This window comes from Chrysemys picta, chromosome 1, assembly GCF_011386835.1.
Source record: "Chrysemys picta bellii isolate R12L10 chromosome 1, ASM1138683v2, whole genome shotgun sequence".
Taxonomy (NCBI): Eukaryota; Metazoa; Chordata; order Testudines; family Emydidae; genus Chrysemys; species Chrysemys picta.
The window spans coordinates 307,008,254-307,030,101 of record NC_088791.1 but is presented as its reverse complement, the minus strand read 5'-3'; the positions used below and the strand labels follow the sequence as shown (position 1 = coordinate 307,030,101).

Sequence of the window (21,848 nt, the reverse complement as noted above, 5' to 3'; positions counted from 1 at the left end):
TTTTTCTCGTGCAGTAAAATCTGCTTTGTTAGATTTTAAACATCAACGTACTATTCTTTTGCTGCTTAGGTTTTCATTTGGAGCAGCATCTGAGTGAAGTTGCTTTACAAACGGCTCTTGCAAGCTCTTCAAGACATTATGCAGGTCGATCTTTCCAGATATTCAGGGCACTAAAGCAACCTCTTTCTGCACATGCATTGTCTGACCTTCTGTCAAGATTGGTGGAAGTTATAGGAGAACATGGAGATGAGATTCAGGTACACATGTGTGACAATGCTGCATTCCTGACAATGTTTCACAATTCTGCATATGTTCAGTATCATTTGTTTCATTTTACTGTAAAGGGTGAAATAAACTTGGAAACTATGATGCAAGTGAGAATGTGACCTTATTAAAGAAAAACTGTGTTCTCATCACAATTTCAAAATTACAAAAATGCTGTCAAAGTCGTGATCTAGCTGTTATAATCTGAGCCCTGAAAAATAAGTCTAATTTGTTTCAAAATGTATCACCCCATTGTGAGATTTTAAAAATTTTAAACAGCAAACTGTAGTGGGGTTCACAGAAACAGCACTTTCAGCTTCTGCTGCTGCCTTTACAAAAGCAGTTAAATTGCAAACACTGGGTCAAATTCCATTCTCCTTTACTGAGCAATATTCAACATTAAAGCAATTAGGAATGTTGCTTGATTAAGGTCTGCAGGTTTTGATCCACTGGATGGGTTGGTGGGAGTATTTATATTTGCCATACGCTAAAAGATGAAATCATTAAGGTTTTTAATCTAAGTAAAGAGTACTATGAGCTATGGAGAGTAAAAATAAAATTAAAAACAAACTGCTTTGGCCCTCGCTTTTTAAGAAAAATAAATTAACAGTAGAAAGAACATATTGTTTTAACAAGCTTGCACCTTTACGATGCAGCTGTTCTGTTTGAAAACAAACCATGACATAGTGTTTCTTAACCTGAGAGGCAGACTCGACAAGGGTAGCAGTAGACAAGTAGTAATAGATATGGGAAAGCTGCATGACCCTGAATCTGTCCTGCTCCCTGCTGCAAAAGTCTCTTCTGGCTGCAGGTAGGGTTGCCAGGTGTCCGGTTTTCAACCAGAGCGCCCAGTCGAAAAGGGACCCTGGCTGCTCTGGTCAGCACCACTGACCAGGCCACTAAAAGTTCAGTCAACAGTGCAACAGGGCTAAGGCAGGATCCCTGCCTGTCCTGGCTCCCAGAAGCAGCTGGCATGTCTGGCTCCTAGGCGCAGGGGCGGCCAGGCAGCTCCATGCACTGCCCCTGCCTCAAGTGCCGGCTCCACAGCTCCCACGGCCGTGAACTACGGCCAATGAGAACTGTGGGGGCGGCACATGAAGGTATGGGCAGTGTGCAGAGCCCCCAGCCTCTCCACCTAGGAACCAGACATGTTGGCTGCTTCTAGGAGCCATCTGAGGTAACACCGCCGGGCCAGAGCGCGCACCCCGAACCCCCTTCCAGCACTCCAACCCCCTGTCCCAGCCCTGAACCACCTGCCACACCCAAACTCCCTCTCAGAGTTCACCCCCCTCACCCCCTCACAAATCCCAAACTCCCTCCTCCACCCCATACCTCCTCTCGCACCCCAACCCCCTGTCCCAGCCCTGGGCCCCCTCCCGCACTCCAAACCCTTGGCCCCAGCCCGGAGCCCCCTCCTGCACCCCAAACCCCTCATCCCCAGCCCCACTCCAGAGCCCGCAACCCTAGCCGGAGCCCTTACCCCTCCCACAGCCCAACCCTCTGCCCCAGCCCGGTGAAAGTGAGTGAGGATGGGGAGAGTGAGCGACGGAGGGAGGGTGGAATGGAGTAAATAGGCGTGGGACCTTGGGGCAGGGCAAGAGTGCTTGGTTTTGTGCGATTAAAAAGTTGGCAACCCTAGCTGCAGGCAAAGTGGCATGGGAGCATTTTGTTACTCTTCTCCACCAGAAATAAATTGGGCTGCAAGAATACTCATATACAGGTCTTGAGGCTGCTAGCTAAGAGTCTCTTCTCTATGCCAACCAGCCCATCCAGGAGAAAACCATGCAGACTGGCACCATGGAACCACTCATGGATATATGCCACCACCCCTTCGAGCAGCATGCATTCTTCTAGTGAGTGGAAGATAAGAGAGAAAAATGAAAGATGGAGCAAACACCAAGGAAAGGAATGAAAAGGAATAAAAATAGATTAATAAATTAATAGATTTTAAGAACAGATGGGACCACTATGATCATCTAGTCTGACCTCCTGCATAGAATAAGTCATAGGACTTCCCTGAATAAATAACTGCTTCAAGTCCAATAGCAGTGGTTGAACTAGAGCATATCTTTTAGAATCACATCCATTCTTGATGTAAATTTTCCAGTGATGGGGAATCCATCACACACCTTGGTAAATTATTCCAAATAGTTAATTAACCTCCCTGTTAAAAATGTGCACCTTATTTCCAGTGTGAATTTGTCTAGCGTCAACTTTCAGTCACTGGATCTTGTTATACCTTTGTCTGCTAGATTGAAGAGCTCTCTATTATCAAATTTCTGTTCCCTGTGTAGGTACTTATAGACTATGGTCAAGTCACCCCTTAACCTTCTCTTTGCAAAGATAAAAAGATTGACCTCCTTGAGTCTTTCACTGTAGGGCATGTTTTCCAATATCTGATCATTCTCACGGCTCTTCTCTGAACCCTCTTCAATTTATCAACATTCTTCTTGAATTGTGGACAGCAGAACTGGACACAGTGTTCCAGTAGCAGTCTCACTAGGGCCAAATACAGAGGTAATATAACTCTCTACTCCTACTTAATATTCCTCTGTTTATACAGCCCAGGATCACTTTTGGCCACAGCATCATACTGGGTGCTTGTGTTTAGCTGATTATCCACAATGACTCCAAAGTCTTTTTCACAGTCACTGCTTCCCAGAATAGAGCTCCTCCTCCTGTAATCATAGCCTAAATATATGATTTTGCATTTGGGGTATGGAAAGCATATTGCTTGCTTGTATCCAGCATACCACACAGTCAGATCACTTTGTATCAGTGACCTGTGTAACAGTTTCAGGGTAACTGCATCTATATTGCCCCTCCATGGTCCCTCGAGGGCACCCACTTAAAGTTTCCAGCTCCCAGCCATCACCTCTCTCTGATTGATGGCTGCATCTCTCTCCCTCCTGACCAGGGTTTTAAGACTGCACAGCTCACTGTCTTACATTGCGATATGCCCAGCAAGCCAGTCTTTCTAAAGGCCAGTGCCTGGGCTTTTCTTTCTATCCAAGGACCATGGACAGTGTATTGCCAGCAGTTACAAGATACCACAAAACTCTTTCTAAGCAAGCAAAAGCATTACAGAGAAAACATATAAAACAATAAAAGTTACTATGCTAAAAACTTACCAGAGATCACCCATCAGTCTTACAGGGCTCTTGTAGGCCAAATTCTTTCCAATCCTTCCACAAGGGCTGGGGCTCTTGGGCAGAAGGTCCTCTGTGTTTGCTGGATCAGAAAGAGGGCCCTGACTCAGTTTAAACACAGCCTTTTTAAGCCCAAACCCCATTCTTTGTTTTCCTAGTCTCTGGAAACCAAGTGTGAACCAGTATATGCGAACCTCCCCAGAGTGTGCTACCTTTCTGGAGGTGTTTATAGTGTGAGTGATTCACCTTAATTCCCTTGTTTTAATTCCTGGAGGAGCTGTGGTAACCTTCCCCCTTGGAATAGAACATAATCACAATCCATGTCCCACAGTGATATTTATACTTAATACAATATGTTCCCCTATAGATACTGCATGAAGTTGCAAAATCTGTCAGAAACAGTCCTCTTCATTATTTAACACTGCCACAATCTTTGTGTAATCTGCACATTTTATCAGTAATGAGTTTGTTTTCTTCTAGCTCTTTGATAAAAATGTTAAATACTGTAGGGACATGCACCGATCCTTGTGAGACCCTAATAGAAACACACCAGCTAGACGATTACCCATTTGTGAGACCTGTCAGTTAGCCAGTTTTTAATTCATTTAATGTGTGCCATGTTGAATTAGTATTGTTCTAGTTTCTTAATCAAAATGTCGTGCAGTACCATACTCAAATGCCTTACAAAAAATTAACACCATTACCTTTATCAATCAAATTTATAATCTCACCAAAAAAAAAAACCTCAATTAGTTTTACAAGATCTATTTTCTATAAACCCATGTCAATTGGCATTATTTATACTATCCTCCTTTAATTCTTTATAAGAGTCCCATATCAGCCATTCCATTATTTTGCCCATGATTGATGTCAGAATGATAGCTTTTAATTACCCAGGTCAATCCCTTTACCCTTTTTAAATATTAGCGTAACATTAACTTTTTTCCAGTCCTCTGAAACTTCCCCAATATTGCAAGACCTCTTGAAAATCAACGTTAACAGGCCACAGAGCTCCTTGGCCAGCTTTCTTAACATTCTGGGATGAAAATTATCCATACCTGCTGATTTTAAAATGTCTGTCTTCATTAGCTACTGTTTTAATATCCTCCTTACTTACAGGGCTGGCTCCGACTTTTTGGCCGCCCCAAGCAAAACAAAAAAACAAAAAAACCTGCGGCATGGCTGGGGGGAGGGAGCGGGCGGGAGAGAGAGAGAAGGGGGCGGCCAGGGCTACAGCCACGCGGCCCCTCCCGCTGCGCCGCCTCCTGCTGCGAGGGCTCCACTCCGGTCGGCGGGGAGGGAAGGAAGAGGACTGCCCTGCAGGGCACTCTGGTTCTCCGTGCCGCCACCCCCTACAGGGCGGCTGGAGCGGAACAAGAACAACAAAAAAAAGGCGGCCATGCCGCCCTAGGATTGGGCAGAATGCCGCCTCGAACAATCTGCTGCCCCAAGCACCAGCTGGAGCCGGCCCTGCTTACTTACAGTTGGAATGGAAAGTATTTCATCATCATATGATACAACTACATCATCTGGCTTTTTCCCAAACATAGAACAGAAATATGTATTGAACAGTTTTGCCCTTTCTGCATTATTATAGACCATTATGCCATCTTCATCTATTAATGGACCAATACCAGTGTTTGGATTCCTTTTGTTCTAATATTTTCTATTTCTAATATTTGTTCTAACTTTTTCTTCTAGTCCTTAGCTCTGTTGTCCATTGGTTTCTCCTGTGTCCATTTGCTTTCCTTATCAATATTCTACCATTCCCACCTTCTAACTTATATTCATTCATATCAACTTTCCCTTTTTTCCATTTCCCCCCTCCTATAAGTCAGGCTGGTCCTTTAACCAGTGTAGCCTTCTTTCTCAATTGTGGGAATTGTGGCTTTTTGTGCTTCTAGTAAAATGTTCTTAAATAGTTCCCATTTATCATATTAAGTGAATATTTTCTGTTTGAATTCTTTCTCATATCTGATTTGACTCATGATTGTTTTTATCTTTGCTAAATTGGTTCTTTAAAAGCAACAAGAATATATATTACTGGTTGGGGCTTTATTTTGCTTACCCATGAAAAATGTAATCAAGTCAGGGTCACTTGAACCTAACCAGCCACTGATTTTTAGTTCTGTGATTATTTCACCTGTCATTATCAGTTCTACTATAGAATTCCTCTCTGCAGAATGCAATTCTTTTTGAGTTAGCAGATTGTTATATGTAATTTTTAGAAATACCAATGATGTTTTATTACTGGCAGCATGAGACCTCCAGCATATGTCACTCAGACTGAAGTCCTCCATGATTATGCAACATTTTTTTCCCTACACCTTACATCGGGGTGGGCAAACTATGGCCCAGGGGCCGCATCCAGCCCTTCAGGCATTTTAATCCGGCTCTCGAGCTCCTGACGGGGAGTGGGGTCCGGGCTTGCCCTGCTCCGCACGTGCTGGGGCTCCGCACGGCTTCCAGAAGCAGCAGCATGTCCCCTCTCCGGCTCCTATGCATAGGGGCAGCCAGAGGGCTCTGCATGCTGCCCTTGCCCCAAGTGCCACCCCTGCAGCTCCCAGTGGCCAGGAACTGTGAGCATTCATGGCCCGCCATACAATCTCCATACCCAGATGTGGCCCTCGGGCCAAAAAGTTTGCCCACCCCTGCCTTATATAGATAGGTGTTTAAGGAGCCTGTTCTCTATTGTGGTTTGGTTGTTGTAGCTGACACCATTGTTGTACCCCATCTTGTACTTTATCTGGTAGAGCATAGCAACAAAATCAAAACCAACAAACCCTTACCCTGACCTAAATGCCCCGCTTTATTGATGGAGCAGTAGTTTGGTCTCTATGGCTGTTCAATCTGTGACTTCTCTCCTGAGGTTTCTACAACCATAGCATTCTTGTTAGTGTTATTTTTATAATCTTGACACTATTCACTTCCATTAGGAAATGGACTGAGATCACCAACGTATTCCACATAGATCATCAAATAGCCTCAAGGTGACAATAATATTCTGTCACAACTGCCTCTGCAGAATTTGAACCAATGACATGGAGGCAAAAGGCTCAGTATCCTATTGTCCATCATCCCCTGATAAGATCACTGGTCTCCTTAAGTATACTCTCTCCTTCACAGATCATTCAGGGAGACAGAAAATAAAATCTGCATTAATGTTTTAATGTGCAATGTAATGGCTCTGGGTTTTTTTACTACGATTAGTGTTGTGTTCTGTTTTCAATAAGATGCTTCAGTACAGAATGGTTTCTGCTACTGACTTACTGATGATTGTTTTTGCTAAAATGGCTGACTGTATGTATTTGACAGGGTTATGTAATGGAAGCACTACTTACCTTGGAGGCTACAGTGGATAATCTGTCTGATTGTTTGAAGAACAGTGATCTCCTGACCGTATTATCTCGGTAAGAGTCTGTTCCCTTAATCACATAATCTTTTCCCATATAAATCTTATGAAGCAATACAATGTTCTGCAATCTGAATTTCATAAAATGGTTTTGATATAACTGATCTTGCTCAAAATACATTTACAGAACGAGCCTAAGAGTGCATCTGAGCCCAATTTGGCAACTATTGAAATAAATATTGATAAACTTATGGCGCCTCATAGCCTGTTATAGATTTTCTTTCTTCCTTTCAGCTGTCTACAGTACATTTAATGTCCTCTTTAAACAAATAACATTAGGATTCCACATTCTGCTTTTGTAACTAACATAGTCTTGAAAAGATGTATGGAAACAATATTTACTTTGCTTAGAATATTGCAATGGGGGTTCAGATCACTCCCTGCTGTGAGAAAACTCACGGTTCCCCTAATTAAATATTTCCCAAATCACTGCATGAATGGGCAGGATTTCTCCCCTTTGTGGAACAAATAGGGGATTCTGTCTTCAGAACTTAGGTATCCTAAGGGGTCCTCAGGAGGCCCAATGCCTCTGCACTTGCTTTATGTTTCCCCTTCATTGACAACCTCCATAAGCAGATGTCTGTGAAGCCTCCTATGAAAAGGGGCTCCACAATATGAAAAAAGGCCACACAGATTTCCTTTCAGGTTTGAGGATGTCCAACAGTATGCACCCCCTGCTCTTGTTCTCACCCCCAGCCCTTCTCAGCTGTGCATCCTTGAACTCACAGGGGGGCCTCCAAGGTTGAGAGGATGGCAAGCCTTCCTCTTTCTAAAGGACAACCAGTGACAGATCTGTGCACCAAGGGGAGGCTAATGTCTATCTGTGATGTCAGTTAGCAATAGTAGGAGCTGGGTGTGCCCCTGGAGGGATCTCCTTAAATTCTAAAGCTTTTCAGGCAACATTAAAATTTGTGGGTAAAATTCCCAGGGTGGTGCTGTTGCAATATATTATAGTCTTTTATATTCCAAACCAAGGGCCACATGTTCCTCTTGACTACACAGTTCAGAAGGGAGCAAAATGAAACAGAAATGCTCCCAAATTGTGGAAGGAAGGGGATAACACCATTCTCTTTCCTGCCCCTAGTGACTGTGTAAGCCCCTCTGTGAGAATACCATAGAGTAGGGATTCTGCAGTTTTGTAAGTAGAGCATTTCAGAGGTGAGATTGGAGGGAGCTGGGAAGTAGCTTTTCTGTACAGCAAGCTTCCCTTGGAACTGTAAATTGTTAGGTTATAAGCTTTTTGGAACAGAGACTGGGTCTCACTGTTGTCTTTGAACAATACCTAAACACTGTGGGTGCTATTAGAATATAAATAGTTAATAAGGGCTGCATGGAATTCCAAGTGGTAATCCATGTGGCAGTTGTAACTCTTTGAAACTCTAGCTAAGTCTCCAGTGAGCTTCACTGAAAGGAGTCTAGGGTAGCACCATGGATCCTAAGGGAACAGTACTTCTAAGGGGAGCCCTGATAGCTCCATGACAGCCCTCTGTAGGGATAAGGGATAGCTCAGTGGTTTGAACATTGGCCTGCTAAACCCAGGGTTGAGTTCAGTCCTTGAGGGGGCCACTTGGGGATCTGGGGCAAAATCAGTACTTGGTCCTGCTAGTGAAGGCAGGGGGCTGATCTTGATGACCTTTCAAGGTCCCTTCCAGTTCTAGGAGATGGGATATCTCCATTAATTATAATGCAACATCTCTAAGGTTCTGCTTACCAACCATTGGTTTGGCTGCATACATTCACCCATGGTGACCAATACTCCTCCCTCCACAGGGTCAATTTGCCAGTAATTCCACAAGTGTGACTTATGCCAAATAACTCCTGCAGCGGGTCCAGTGGATAGGGTACTGAGATTCAGGAGACCTGAGTGCTAATCCCAGCACTACCACTGACCCAGAGCATGACCTTCTGCAAGTCACTTCACCCCTCATTTGCCCTTCCCCCTACATTCTTCCTTGTCTATTTAGATTGTAAACTCTTCAGAGCAAAGTCTGTTTCTTACTCTGTATTTGTGCAGTGCCTATCACAATATGGCCCTGTTCTCAGTTGGGGCCTCTAGGTAATATAAATAATAGTGGAGAAATCTGTGGGAGGGTAAAACAGATAGCATGGTGTTTGTTTACTTTTTTTTTTACTGTTTATCTTTTGATAAATTCTCGGTTTACTTCCTTTTTATTTGTATTAATTTATTTTCTACATTTCTGCTTTGTGATATAATAAAATCCCATTTATTTTATTTTATTTTTTTGCTTAGTTCATCATCACCAGACTTAACATCAAGCACTAAACTGACTGCAAATCGGAAGAGTACGGGCCAACTGAACGTGAATCCTGGGGCTGTAAGTGGTAATACAGCCACTGCTGAACGAAGCAGACACCAGAGGAGCTTTTCTGTACCCAAAAAGTTTGGTGTTGTGGACAGATCCTCAGATCCACCACGCAGTGCCACACTAGATAGAATTCAGGCATGCACCCAGCAAGGCCTCTCCTCTAAAACCAGGAGCTCATCCTCTCTAAAAGACAGCCTCACTGATCCTTCTAATATTAATAATCCAACCAACCTGTTGGCCACCATCTTCTGGGTTGCTGTAGCTTTGATGGAATCTGATTTTGAATTTGAGTATCTGATGGCTTTACGATTGTTGAATAAACTACTAGCTTATTTGCCACTGGATAAAGTTGAAAATAGGGAGAAGTTAGAAAAGTTACAAGGACAGCTAAAATGGTCAGATTTCTTGGGGCTGCAACAGCTGTTGCTTAAAGGATTCACTTCTCTTACCACCACTGACCTCACGTTACAGCTCTTCAGTTTGCTGACACCAGTGTCACGAGTATCCATGGTGGATTCCTCTCAAATTATAGGTAAAGACCATTTTTTCTGTCTTTCACATTTTGATTATGAAATTCTTTTTAAGTTTGTTTGATATGAAAACCTCACTATGCTCCTTAAAAATATCTATTCACCTTATGGAATATACATTTATTTTTGTGTGTACAAATTGTAATGCATTTTTAAATGAATGCATAAAGAAACAACTAAAGGGAAATTCTTTTGCTATTACTATTATTTATTATTTGTAATATCATAGCACCTCAGCACCCCAGTCATGGACCAAGACTCCTGTGTGCTAGGCGCTGTACAAACAAAGAACAAAAAGACAGCCCCTATCCCAAAGAGCTTGCAATCTAAATATAACACAAGAGACAACAGATGGATACAGAACAGACAGGGGGAGTACAAGGAAACAATGAGATAGTTTTGATCAGCATGATAGTCTGAGGTCTCAGTACACCTATTCAATATCAGGGGAGCAGGAAAGGTGTCATTTTTGTACAGGAATATTCTTTCACATTTCATTTCTAGTTATAGAACCTAGCAGGGCCTATGAAGTTTTCTCAGTATTTCTATGATAAAGCCTCAAGTTCTTTTTTCTTGGGCTGGGGAGGGGCTGCTATATTCAGATGAATGAGAATCCTCACTACTCAAGGTCTGAAACCAGAATATTTTATCCAAACACCCCCATACTTTGGGAAGAACTGTGTGGCTTAGATCTGAATTTTGCATCTCCACTAGCTTTATACCAATTCAGAATTCCCCTGACTTGGGGAATTCTCAGGTGGCCAGTTGCAGCCATCTTACTCCCCCCCCTTCTCCCTCCCCCCCCCCACTCAGACAGTATAAAATGTAGAGAAATGGGGCTGAGAATCAGGCCCAACATTTTATTTACCTCCTCCTTTTCTTACCACATACTAGCAGTATATATTATACAAAAAATGCCTCTAGTATTAATGGAATGTTGCATACTAGGGTGTAGGGCCAGATCCTGCAAACATTTACGATTAGTAGCAGCGCTTACTACTACTAGTTCCATGAGATTATACCTGGTAGTAAGCATTTTGTATGGTAGTAAATGTTTGCAGAATCAGTCCCATTCTTTGTAATGACACCATCACACTGTCATATATTTAATAGATTTTATGTTTAATCTGATATAACAGTCTTAAGGTGAAATATGGGGCCTGAACAATTTGAAAGAGTCTATATAACATCACTGTAAAGTACTTTTGTGATTATAGCTGCCAGCAAAATATTGCTTAAAAGACAGCTAATATTCCTGTCCTCTCATCAAATATCCACTTTGTACTATATTGTTCTGTACCAGGGTTCCCACTGAATGTCTTGTGTCTCCTGCCTCATTTAATTCAACATTTTGATAGCCCAAACCAGTTCTGTAAGGATATAGCAGAGAGAATTGCTCAGGTAGGAAACTTATTTAGTACATTGTACATCATATTAAGTCTTGTGAATATTTTTGACTTGTTCTTAACATAATGTGACATTCATATTTAATTAGGTTTGTCTGGAAGAAAAGAACCCCAAGCTATCAAATCTTGCACATGTAATGACCCTTTATAAAACTCACAGCTATACAAGAGACTGTGCTACATGGGTAAATGTTGTTTGCCGTTACCTCCATGAAGCATTTGCTGACATTACCCTGAGTATGGTTACATATTTGGCTGAGGTAAGTTTTTAAAACCAAACAGTTTTCCATCTTCTATTGACAGACAAACTGAAGGGCTAAAGCCTCTTGGATATTCATTACAGATCTCCTATCCTCTGTTCTTACTCACAGTGCAGATATGAGAGCAGAATTTTGCTTTATGCTTTTTTGAAAAAATTAAACACTAAATGCAAAACATATTCAAAGTCAAGTAAAGTCCTCAAGTTGATTACTTATTAAAGCTGTGCTCGCCGTGGATAAATAGGGTTTTCCACTACACCCAGAACTGGAGTACAAAGAAAGAATGTGTAACTACCTTATGCATTTGTCAGCCTTTTATAGTTTATAATTATGGGCTAGATTGTCCAACCCTTACTCGTGTTGGTGAGCACTTACAGGAGATAGTATTTTCTGTCATTTCTTTCAGTGGGACATAAGAACTGCACAATCTAACCTAAATCACTTGTTACATAACGATCCATTTCTTGTTATAAATGTCTATGCCTAATGGATCCAAACACATTCTTTTAACTCCAGAGACACCAATTCTTCTTCACTGCTTCTCTCCTCATTCATCAGTAATGGGTAATACCACCTGCCTGCAGAATTCAGAGTCCATCTAATATTGCTGGAGACTCCAAGCTGGAGCCCCATTCTTCTGCTCAGGCCACCAGATTTTCTGCTCTGGCAGCAGAACAAGTTGGCCCTTCAGATTTTCCCAACTATTTTGTTCTATAACTTTCATGTTTATTTGTTGCCATGCATGACTTCACTTTGCTTCTAGCTCCTCTCTCTCTCCCTTGAGGTGAGGAATCAGTGGAGTATTAAGGCTCTAATCCTCTGGCTTCTCCAGTTCAACATTTCTCTAGTGAGCACCCTCTGCCCTCCACTGTGGCAGCAGAGAAGCCCTGCAAACATCCAGCCAAGTCCAGCGGGGGAGCTGTAGGGAGCTTTCCAGGAGCCTCACAGGATAAACTGAGCCCTGCTGCCACAAGCCATCATCCTCACTCTGCCAAGGGGCAAACGATGCTCTGCTGCCACAAACCATTGACTGTCACTCTGCCAGGGTGTGAGCTGGAGAGGTCAAGCTCTGTCATGCTGCCGCTTTGCTGGAATACAGTCTCAAGAGCATAAGCTGTGCCCTGCTGCCACAAGCTGACCCTCCCCCTGCCAGGTTACAGGCTAGAGAGGATAACTGTGCCCTGTAGCCATAAAGTCTCTGACCCTTGCACTACCAGAACATGTGGCTTTGAGTCGGAGAGGTGTGGAGGGCCTCAACCCCCACCCAAAGCTGTAACTCCATCATGGGAGGCTCAACCAGGAGCATGACAATTCCCATAGAGAGGGGAACACCTATCAGCCTGCTCAGGGTTTGCTTTTGCAAAGGCCAGAGACTCCCGAGTTCCAAATAGGCAAAAGCAAGCATCCCCTTTGTAAGGCAGCAGTTCAGATTGTTAATGAGCAAGTGGAGTAAATGTCAGGGTTTAAAATCTTTCTCCTTTTCCTCCCCACCCTGAGAGGGAAGTGGCTGCTGGGGCATCTCTGCTTACAGGGGTTCTCTGACAGTGCTCTGTAGCAGGTACCCTGCCCCTTTCTTACCCGGCAGCATGTCTGAACTAGCAGAGAAGCCTGTTCCTCCTGCACAGCCCTAACTCAGGCTGCAGTGTAATGGGAATTGTGCCTGTCTAGTTTTCAGTCTGCCAAGGAATGGGGTTAAGAATCTGATGGGTAGGAAGGGGTCTCTCTCTTTGCCCTTCCTCTTTCCGTATTCTGGCTCCACACTAATGCATTGTAGGCCTGGCATGACATAAGTAACTTGCCTCACTTCTTAGTGGGCCGATTGGGAAGGTGAATGGAAGGTTAAGTTGTAAATTAGGGCTTAAGATGCCGTATGTGAGAGTCAGGATGTCTGTGCTAACTAAGATAAGCAGGAACACCCTGGTGCTACAGACAATGGATAAGATTAACTTGGAGTGTAAAGATCAGGTTATACATGAACTGTGCCTGGACAGAGCATGCTGTACAGGGATTGGTTCCTACAAAGTAACCAAGCCAATCTCAAATGTTGCAATGTATAGTGAATATTGTATAGTGAAATGTACTGTGTAAATATATATAAAGGAAGAGGTTTTCTGTGTAACTTTGGATGTGTGGTATGCTCTATACTCACCTCCTATGCTTGAGTTTGATCAATTCAGCATAGCTTTGCTGTATGCCAAATAAAGGAACCCGAGTGACAAAATGTGGAGTCAAAACGAGTTTTTGGATCGCAGAGAACTGGATGAAGTGTTCGCCAAGAGTAGACAAGGTGTTCTGGGCATGCCGAGTGACAAGGGTCTCTGAGAGAATCCCAGCAAGCATAAGAAGCACCTTAGGCAGACTGTGACCAGAACAGAGGTATGCAAAGACTCCATTCCCCATACAGCTGCATCATCATGGAATTACAGGGAGGAAAATGAGAGAGCCCTTCCCGAGTTCAAATTGACTCCTGTTTTATGGAGTAAAGTCACAAGTGATACTAGATCTCTACTAAAGAGCTAACATGGGTGCCTGGAGAGCAGGCAGCAGACATCCTTTCAGGATCCTGTGGCCGTTTAGCAGACTATTCCCACAGTGAAGGTATTTGTACCAGTACCCCTCCTGGGTTGAGGGATCCCTTGACCAGGATGAACAGGGTGCTACCTCCAACCTATAATTAGCCTGGGTAAGCACTCCTCATGTGCAACCTACTGATGAGTGTGTGTTTCAGGTCACCCTCTTTGCCAATGGACAAAAGATGTGAGTTGTTCTAGCCTCCAGCCTCAGAGCTTTGGCTCTTCAGCTCAAGCAGTAGCAGATCATGTTTTAGCTTTGGAGGTTCCCCATTTCAATCCCCCATGTGTCAGTCATGAGAGTGGTTGTCACACATGCATCATGAAAAAAGTGTTAAACCAAAATGTTATATAAAAACATAAAGTTTGGGAACCAGTGAAAGACATAGTCACACCTTCAAAACGGAACTTCCTTCTAAAAGATTCCATAGGCCATAACAAGGAGGACACATTGCACATTTCAAAGCCTCAGCTGTAGACATTCAGTCCAAAACTTTGTCTTGTACTTAATAAGGAAAATAGACTTGATGGCAAGCTGGTGACTCATTGCATGGACTGAGAGGTTTCAGCTTCTATTCTGGTCAGATCCTTGATGTGACTTGTGACAAGAGCAGTGTCTCCTAACCCCGTGGCTATAAAGAAGCCATGTTACGCTCATGAATAGCAAACAATCATATTAAACAGATATTTTAGGCATCCAGATTTACAGTCGAGGAGCTCTTTGGGAAAACATTAGAGAAATTAGTAGCTGAAATTGCAAACAGGCCTCAACCCTCACTACCAAAGCCAACATAGCAATCCGCTGGTCACTGTCAACACCAAACGTGTTCATGAAGGGACTATTCCCCTAAGAGAGGGAAGAATCTGGAGTAGAAGCTCCTAATGAAACCTGCATGTATTTTCTTCCCAAAGCAACAGAATCCTCAGTATGACAAAGAGAAAATGAGCAATTGTGTGAATTCTCAATTCCTGTACAGGACTCTTCTTTCTGCTCTATCCTTTACACCCAGAGTCAGAAGAAATGGCTGTTAGTAGTCACAGCCAGGCTCAGGCAGGGACAATATAGCAATCAGTGTCTTGTCCTGAGAAAGAGACCCATTCATAGCTTGCCAGCTGCTTGAACGGATTCATACCCAGGCATGAATCTTGTAATAATTTTACCATCACGGTAAAGATTTGCAAAGATCCAAAACTTGATTGCATCATCCATTGCTTGGCAGTGGTCATCTGTAGATGGTTATCTCTGGTGGCTCAGATTGCTGGTTCTATGCACTGGGTCAACCCCTGAATGCTTTTTCTCAAAATGTACTTCCAATTCCTTCTAAATACATGGAACCACTCAGCAGAGACCATGCAAATTAGGTGTCATTCCCAGATCATATCCAAATATCCCTTTGTGGGCAGGTAAGTATGAGCAACATGCTGAAAACCAACCCATTTTTTACTGTAGCACCTTACGTATGCACTATGGAAGCAAGTCTTGCAGTATGGGGAGCATACTTGGAGACTGATTTCCAAAATCTCAGAATATATCCTTTTGGTTCTCCTCTTCAACAGCCCTATCAAATCAATGTGTGTACAAAAACATATAAATGTGACCACATGGACTCAGACTAGTGGTCCATTGAGTCCAGGATCATCTCTGACACTAGCCAGTACTAGCCACTTCAGAGGAAGGTGCAAGAAACCCTGTAGTGGGCAGTTATGGTGTTCATAGGGGAAGTTTCTTTTTACTTCCCATTAGAGGTTTGCTTAAGACTGGAGCATGCGTGTTTATATTCCTTCCAAAGCCAAGGGATAAGCAGAGGTCAGAACCTCTCTGTGATAAAGGAAATAATGTCCTGGGTAGAGAAGAATGCTGTTTTTCAAGACAGTTCACATAAAGGATGCAGAAAAGAGGAAAAAGCAGAACTGAAGTCCCACCTCATCCCACTCCACCGCTGCCCCAGAAGGCACTTCAGACTTGATAGACAACTAAGGATCCTCCATTGCACCTGCAGAAAACACCAGTCCTCTCAAATTCTTTCATTTAGACCTGGACAACTTACAGTTAACAGGATGGGCATGGGAAGAGAAATGTAGTTTCAGAGTTTCTCCATTAGCATAATAGATATTTTTTGGTATCCAGACAGAATTCAACCAGGAAATTACAATGATTGATTTGGTCAAATTACATTTCTGTGTGAGGAGAAACGGAATGCTCTCTGGGGCAAGGGTTATCTTGTTTGTACAGTGCCCAGCCATAGGGGGTCCAGGGCTCTGGATGCTACCATAATATAAACAATAATAGTAACCACTCATTTACACTAGAGATTCTCCAGGATGTTTCACTGGAGTCCTACAACCAAGCACCAGGGGAAAGTGGATTCTTCAGACAGGCACATCAGACTCCTTATCTGAGTATCATCAGGTGTCAAAATTAATCAAAATAACAGATTAGACAAGTCTGTGGCTGGCTTTTTTTACTTGCCATCACCTCCAAAAGATAAGGTTGGAATTAGTTCCTCTGTCCATACAGAACCACACTACTGTTGTCATGAGGAAAAAAGCTACTTGTACTGCTCCAGAAGCCTTTCTCTTCAGATGAGTTTTTATTTCCACATTTACTGGTAAATAGGGTTCCCCCATCATTTTGTTCTATTCCTTTGCACCCCTTTGGAAGGTTGTGGCATATATGGGCATTCTTAGAGTTCTAAAGATATTTTTCAAGCATATGGAGTATACATGCCAATTGTACCCTGTTCATCTCATCCGGTCCAAAATGCCAAGTTTTTAGGACCTCAGTGTTCCTATAGGTGCAATGTTAAAATCCTGCACCAGTTGGCATGCTAGAAAACCAATTACAAAGGAGTCAGGGCTCACTCTGTGAAGTCCCTGGTGGCATTGTGGGTAAAATGATATGAGCCTAATCTGAGGAAGATTTGCAATGTGGATTTCCATTCCCCTGCAGAGGCATCCTTTGGTAGGAAAGTGTTGATGGGTCAGTTCCCAAATAATTCCTTAAATTATACAGCTCTTAATCTATATGGGGGGATTTCTTGTTTCTGCCTATTATTCTACTGTGATCATAATTAAAACTCTGTTCCTCCCCCTCCCCCCTTTTGTGATTCATTGTTCACTACTTCCCATTATTGGTGAATGAGGAGGGAAGCTGTGCTGCAGAATGAAAAATTTCTTACCTGGTTATTTTCTTTCTGCTAGGAGCTTTTCTCCTCATTGAACCCAACCTACTAATCTGGGAAATGACTGGAGTACAATTTGTAAAATTTGAAATTTTTCTCTAAAAGGAGACTTGGACATATAATGATCTTAAGTTTATTTACATATTATATCAAATTGTTGTGTTAATGCTAATAATTGACTGCTGGAGTATTTCTGCAGCTTTGGGAGAACTTTTCTGGCAGCCAGAGCTGAAAGGTGGGGCTTAGTCCTAGAGCCTCCAACAACATTAGGCCACCTCCAACTTCCACATGTGAGAGGTATTACCTGTTAGCAACGAATGAGGAGAGAAGCCACTAACAAAAGATTTTTAGATCAGAAATTTCTTATTCATGTGACACACAAATCCTTAAGGCTCTAATCTTTGAAGCCAGTGGAACTAGTCACATTCGCCAGGTTAAGCATAATCATGTTTGCAAAATCAAGATCTTGTACTCCAGGATGCAGATACAAACATTCCAGAGTTTGGGAATATTTAAAACTATAGGGTTAGTTTAGGCTCATCTCTATATTAATTTCTACTGTGAGAGAGACCAGGCATTCCATCTTCCTACCTAGCGAATATGTGTTTCCATGGAAGCTATCACTGGAGAGCATTGGTAGTAAAATTTATTGGGTAAATATAATTTGCTGTCTGAATAACAGTGGTTTAATTCTTTCTGCCTGTGTTTCCTCAACCTTTTCCTCAGACTTCCAGCCAAGGAAAAAATAAAAAGATGTTTGGCTATTTTTTATTGGCTGTCTCTCTCAATTAAATTCTGAATTTCAGCTGCCAGCTTATTCTGTCCTTGTACAGACTTTCTGGATAGCTTAGAATAGGAGTCATGGGCAGACAAGAAGCTTTGTTTCATTATCAGAACATGGTTAATTAGCTCCAGACTCCATAATTTACCTTTTGTAGTTTGTCTTGTTAGTAACATCATCACTAATTATTGTAACAAGAAATTCTAAAATCATTGTTTTTCAACTAGGGAAATGCTGTCTGTACATGACTGATATTGGTGCTGTTTTATTTGAGAAACAACCTTTCAAAATCCAGTTATTTTCACTTGTTTTTTCATAGCTACTAGAAAAGGGCCTTCCCAGCATGCAACAGTCCCTCTTGCAGATGATCTACAGTCTTCTTAGTTATATGGACTTGTCAGGTATTCCTGTTAAACAATTTAACATGGAAGTGTTAAAGACAATTGAAAAATATGTGCAGGTAAATATTGCATCTTCCTTATATTAAAATATGAATTGAACAGTAGTTACTGTGAAATATTAAACTTTCATATAGGAACTTAGGAATTACCACATTGACACACAATATCTAGTCCAATATTCTCCCTCTGTATCTGCTATATATAATAATGTATCTATTTGCAAGTAAATGCAAAACTGTACCATGATACCATGGCAGAAATCTCTTCCTGACCTAACTGATAATTCTCTGAAGTATGAGGGTTGATGGTAGTCCTGTAATTTTTTCCTTCTCGTTTAACTGCAGATGTTATTTATATAAGTGTCCATTCCTTTAAAAAAAAAAAAAAACCTTTATTCTACTAGCACTATTTCTAAAACTCAATTTTGTACTGAATTCCAAAATCTATGAATGATTTCAATATTTAACTTACTTTAATTGTGTCATCACTTTTCGTCTTTGTTAAGATTCATGATTAATATTATGGCTGTAAATGTATTGTTAATTGATGTACATTCTTATTTCACTTTGTTTTGACAAAAACAATATCTACTTCTAGAGCATTCACTGGAGAGAAGCCTTGAACATCTTGAAGTTGGTAGTTTCTCGCTCTGCCAGCCTGGTTTTACCTTCCTATCAACACGGTGATCTTTCAAAAATGGAAATACATCGAGTGTGGAACAGTGCTTCAAAGGAACTGCCAGGGAAAACTTTGGAGTTTCATTTCGATATTTCTGAGGTACTATATATATAACAAGGAAACTCTACTAATTCAGACCTTAATTTCCATCTTAGTTCTTTATGAAAGTTGAAGAATTGGGAAGCAGGGAAAATTTCAAGACATTATCTTAAAAACATTGTTTTAGATCCAGAGTTAAACTTAATGACCTATATGGGAAGACCATGTTCTTCTTTGAGTAGTGTGCCTCTTGGTGCTTCACTTACGGTGCATGAACACCTTTGATTGTAGATTTTCATTAGCAGCATCTGTTCAGCCCACATATGCGCCGTTGATATCCTTGTGCCTCACACCATGGCTATATTAGGCTGCATGGACGAACCACCCTCAGTTCCTTCTCAACCACCTCGGCATGAGTGACTGATCTCTTGGGACTGGGGGCAACCTGAATATTTTGTGATTGTTTGTGTAAGTGATATGTATCACTAAGTCCAGCTTGCTTGGGTGGCAAGATAGACTGGAGAGCCCAAGGGAACTGTCTGTGACTCCAAGGTAAGACTCTGACAGTGATCTAGGAGTTCACATTTGTTCCTGGATTGGTGAAATCTAATGATAGAACATACCACTATTTTGGGGTGTCTGCTCTGCTTTTGACAGTCTACCATGAGATTGGCACTCTCGGTCATGAGTCACTCCAGACAGCATGACAGAAGTGATAACATCGAGCTATACCATCCATTTTACTGCCCTCCCACCTCCTTGTTCCCCTTCCTCATCCATCTATAGGGACCCCTCTCATGACTCCCTATTAAGACAGGAATTAAATTCCCTTCTTTGGTTAGGAGCAGTAGAACCAGTCCCTGCTCAGCACAGGGGGAGAGCTTTCTATCTGAGATATTTCCTCATACCATAGAAAAGCAGAGGGTGGAGACCAATCTTGGATCTCAGACTCCTAAAAAAAATCATAAAGTCTCAGAAGTTCAGGATGGTGACTCTGGCAGCTATAATTCTTTCTCTAAAGTCAATGGATTAGTTTTCAGCTCTTGACCTTTAAGACACATACTTCTATATAGCAGTACACCTGTCTCACAAAAAGTTCCTGCATTTTTTTCATAGGCCAGGATAATTTTCAGTGTCAGATCCTGTTTGGCCTCTCCTCGGCTCCGAGAGTGTTTTCAAAGGGTCTATTGGTGGTTGCCTACTTGCGTAATCAGACGATCACAGTATTCCCATACCTCAGTGACCGGCTGCTCCAAGGATCAATCATACCACAAGGTGTCATCTGCCCCGAAAAAACACTTTCCCTGTTCTTAGATTTGGGCCTGCAGATGAATGTGGAAAAATCCACACTGACTCCCATTCAGAACATACAATTTATAGGGCCATCCCTGGCTCTTTAGTAGCCAAGGCCTTCCTTCCCATGGACAAGTTTGTAACATTATCAAAGCTTGTCAGAACTATTCAAAAGAGCCCTCAGACTTGAGTCAGAAATTCTCTGCAACTCCTCGATTACATGGCAGCTTGTACCTTTGTGTCCGAACATGCGAGGTTACATCTTTGCTATTTCTAGAAGTAGAGGTGACACATTGGGGGCATGTGGGGTCACATACCCCCTCCCTCCCCCCCCCGCCGATTGCTTGGTCACATGGTGGACTGGGCCCTCTCCCTGCGCAGCAGCTGAGCCGATGAACTGTGCCGGGCAGAGAGAGACAGGAGCAAAGGAACAGCTGGGAGCTGCATGGAGGAGCTGCTCCTTGCCTGGGGGTCGTGACTCAAGCTGTTCTAGGGTTGTGCCCCTCCTCCCCCATCAGCAGGCATGGATCATCTGTGCTAAGGGGTGGCTCATCAGTTTACTCATCAAACAAACACAGCCTAGACAAGCAGATGTCAGTTCCCAAGCAGGTAAAGCATTCCCTGGACTGGTGAAAGGTTCATCGCAATGTAGGGGCAGGCATTCCTTTTCTTCAACCAACACCAACGGTAACCACGGATGCTCTCACAGTACAGGGGAAATGATCACCCCAGGAAACCTCCCTCAACATCAACTTGCTGGAGCTCACAGCAGACAGAAATTGGTGTCTTCATTTTCTGCCTCTCATCAGGCACAGATCCATGAGGATCATGATGGACAACATGGCCTGTGTGTTCTGTATCAGTCAGCATGGGGAAGCGAGATTCCCCTTCCCTCTGTGCTGAAGTGATAAGGTTATGGAACTGGTGCATAAAACATCACATAGGAATCTCACAATGTATCTTCCGGTCAAACAAAATGTCATGGCTGATGCGCTCAGCAGGTATTTTTCCCAAGACTACAAATGGGAGCTGAATCCCCAGGTCCTGGTCAGCATTTTTCAGATTTGAGGATTACCAGAAGTGGTGCATTTTGCAACAACTGTGAATAAAAAATGCCACATATTTTGTTCAAGGGGAGGGTTAGGTCACTATTCCCTGGGAGCACCTTCCTACTCCCTGGGAATGGGAAAGCTGTTTTATGCTTTTCCCCAGATGCTTTTGATCCTCAGAGTGGTGAACAAAACCATACAGGATGGGATCAGAGTCATTCTAATAGCCCCAACGTGGTCGAGGCAAGCGTGGTTTCCTTGCCTGCTCCAGCTAGCTCTCTGTCCACCAATACATCTTCTAGTCACTCCTCCACTCCTCTACCAGTTGACTGCTGCATCCCAATCTCAGCCTTCTCTGCCTCAAGGCGTGGTTCCTCGATGGTTTGTGGAGCTAGAGTCATCCTGTTCTGCAGAGCTACAGCACATATTATTAAACAGCAGGAAAGATTCTACTAGAAATACTTCAGAAGTGGAGACGATTTAGTCACTTGTGTGAACTCCAGGACA

General features: G+C 42.6%; 2 protein-coding genes across 16 annotated transcripts in view; one reads left to right on the top strand and one right to left on the bottom strand.

Moving 5' to 3' along the window:
* The window catches only part of N4BP2L2 (NEDD4 binding protein 2 like 2), a 667,270-nt gene that overhangs the window by 329,198 nt on the left and 316,224 nt on the right, over positions 1-21,848 (bottom strand). The window lies entirely within an intron of this gene.
* Positions 1-21,848, top strand: part of FRY (FRY microtubule binding protein) — a 402,818-nt gene that overhangs the window by 321,220 nt on the left and 59,750 nt on the right. For all 11 annotated transcript variants that reach the window (XM_065594453.1, XM_065594448.1, XM_065594426.1 and 8 more), the window contains 7 exons: positions 70-257; positions 6,729-6,823; positions 9,077-9,684; positions 10,986-11,083; positions 11,178-11,348; positions 18,201-18,341; positions 18,880-19,059. In XM_065594453.1, coding sequence (XP_065450525.1) covers positions 70-257; positions 6,729-6,823; positions 9,077-9,684; positions 10,986-11,083; positions 11,178-11,348; positions 18,201-18,341; positions 18,880-19,059 — 1,481 coding nt within the window. The remainder of the gene's footprint in view (positions 1-69; positions 258-6,728; positions 6,824-9,076; positions 9,685-10,985; positions 11,084-11,177; positions 11,349-18,200; positions 18,342-18,879; positions 19,060-21,848) is intronic.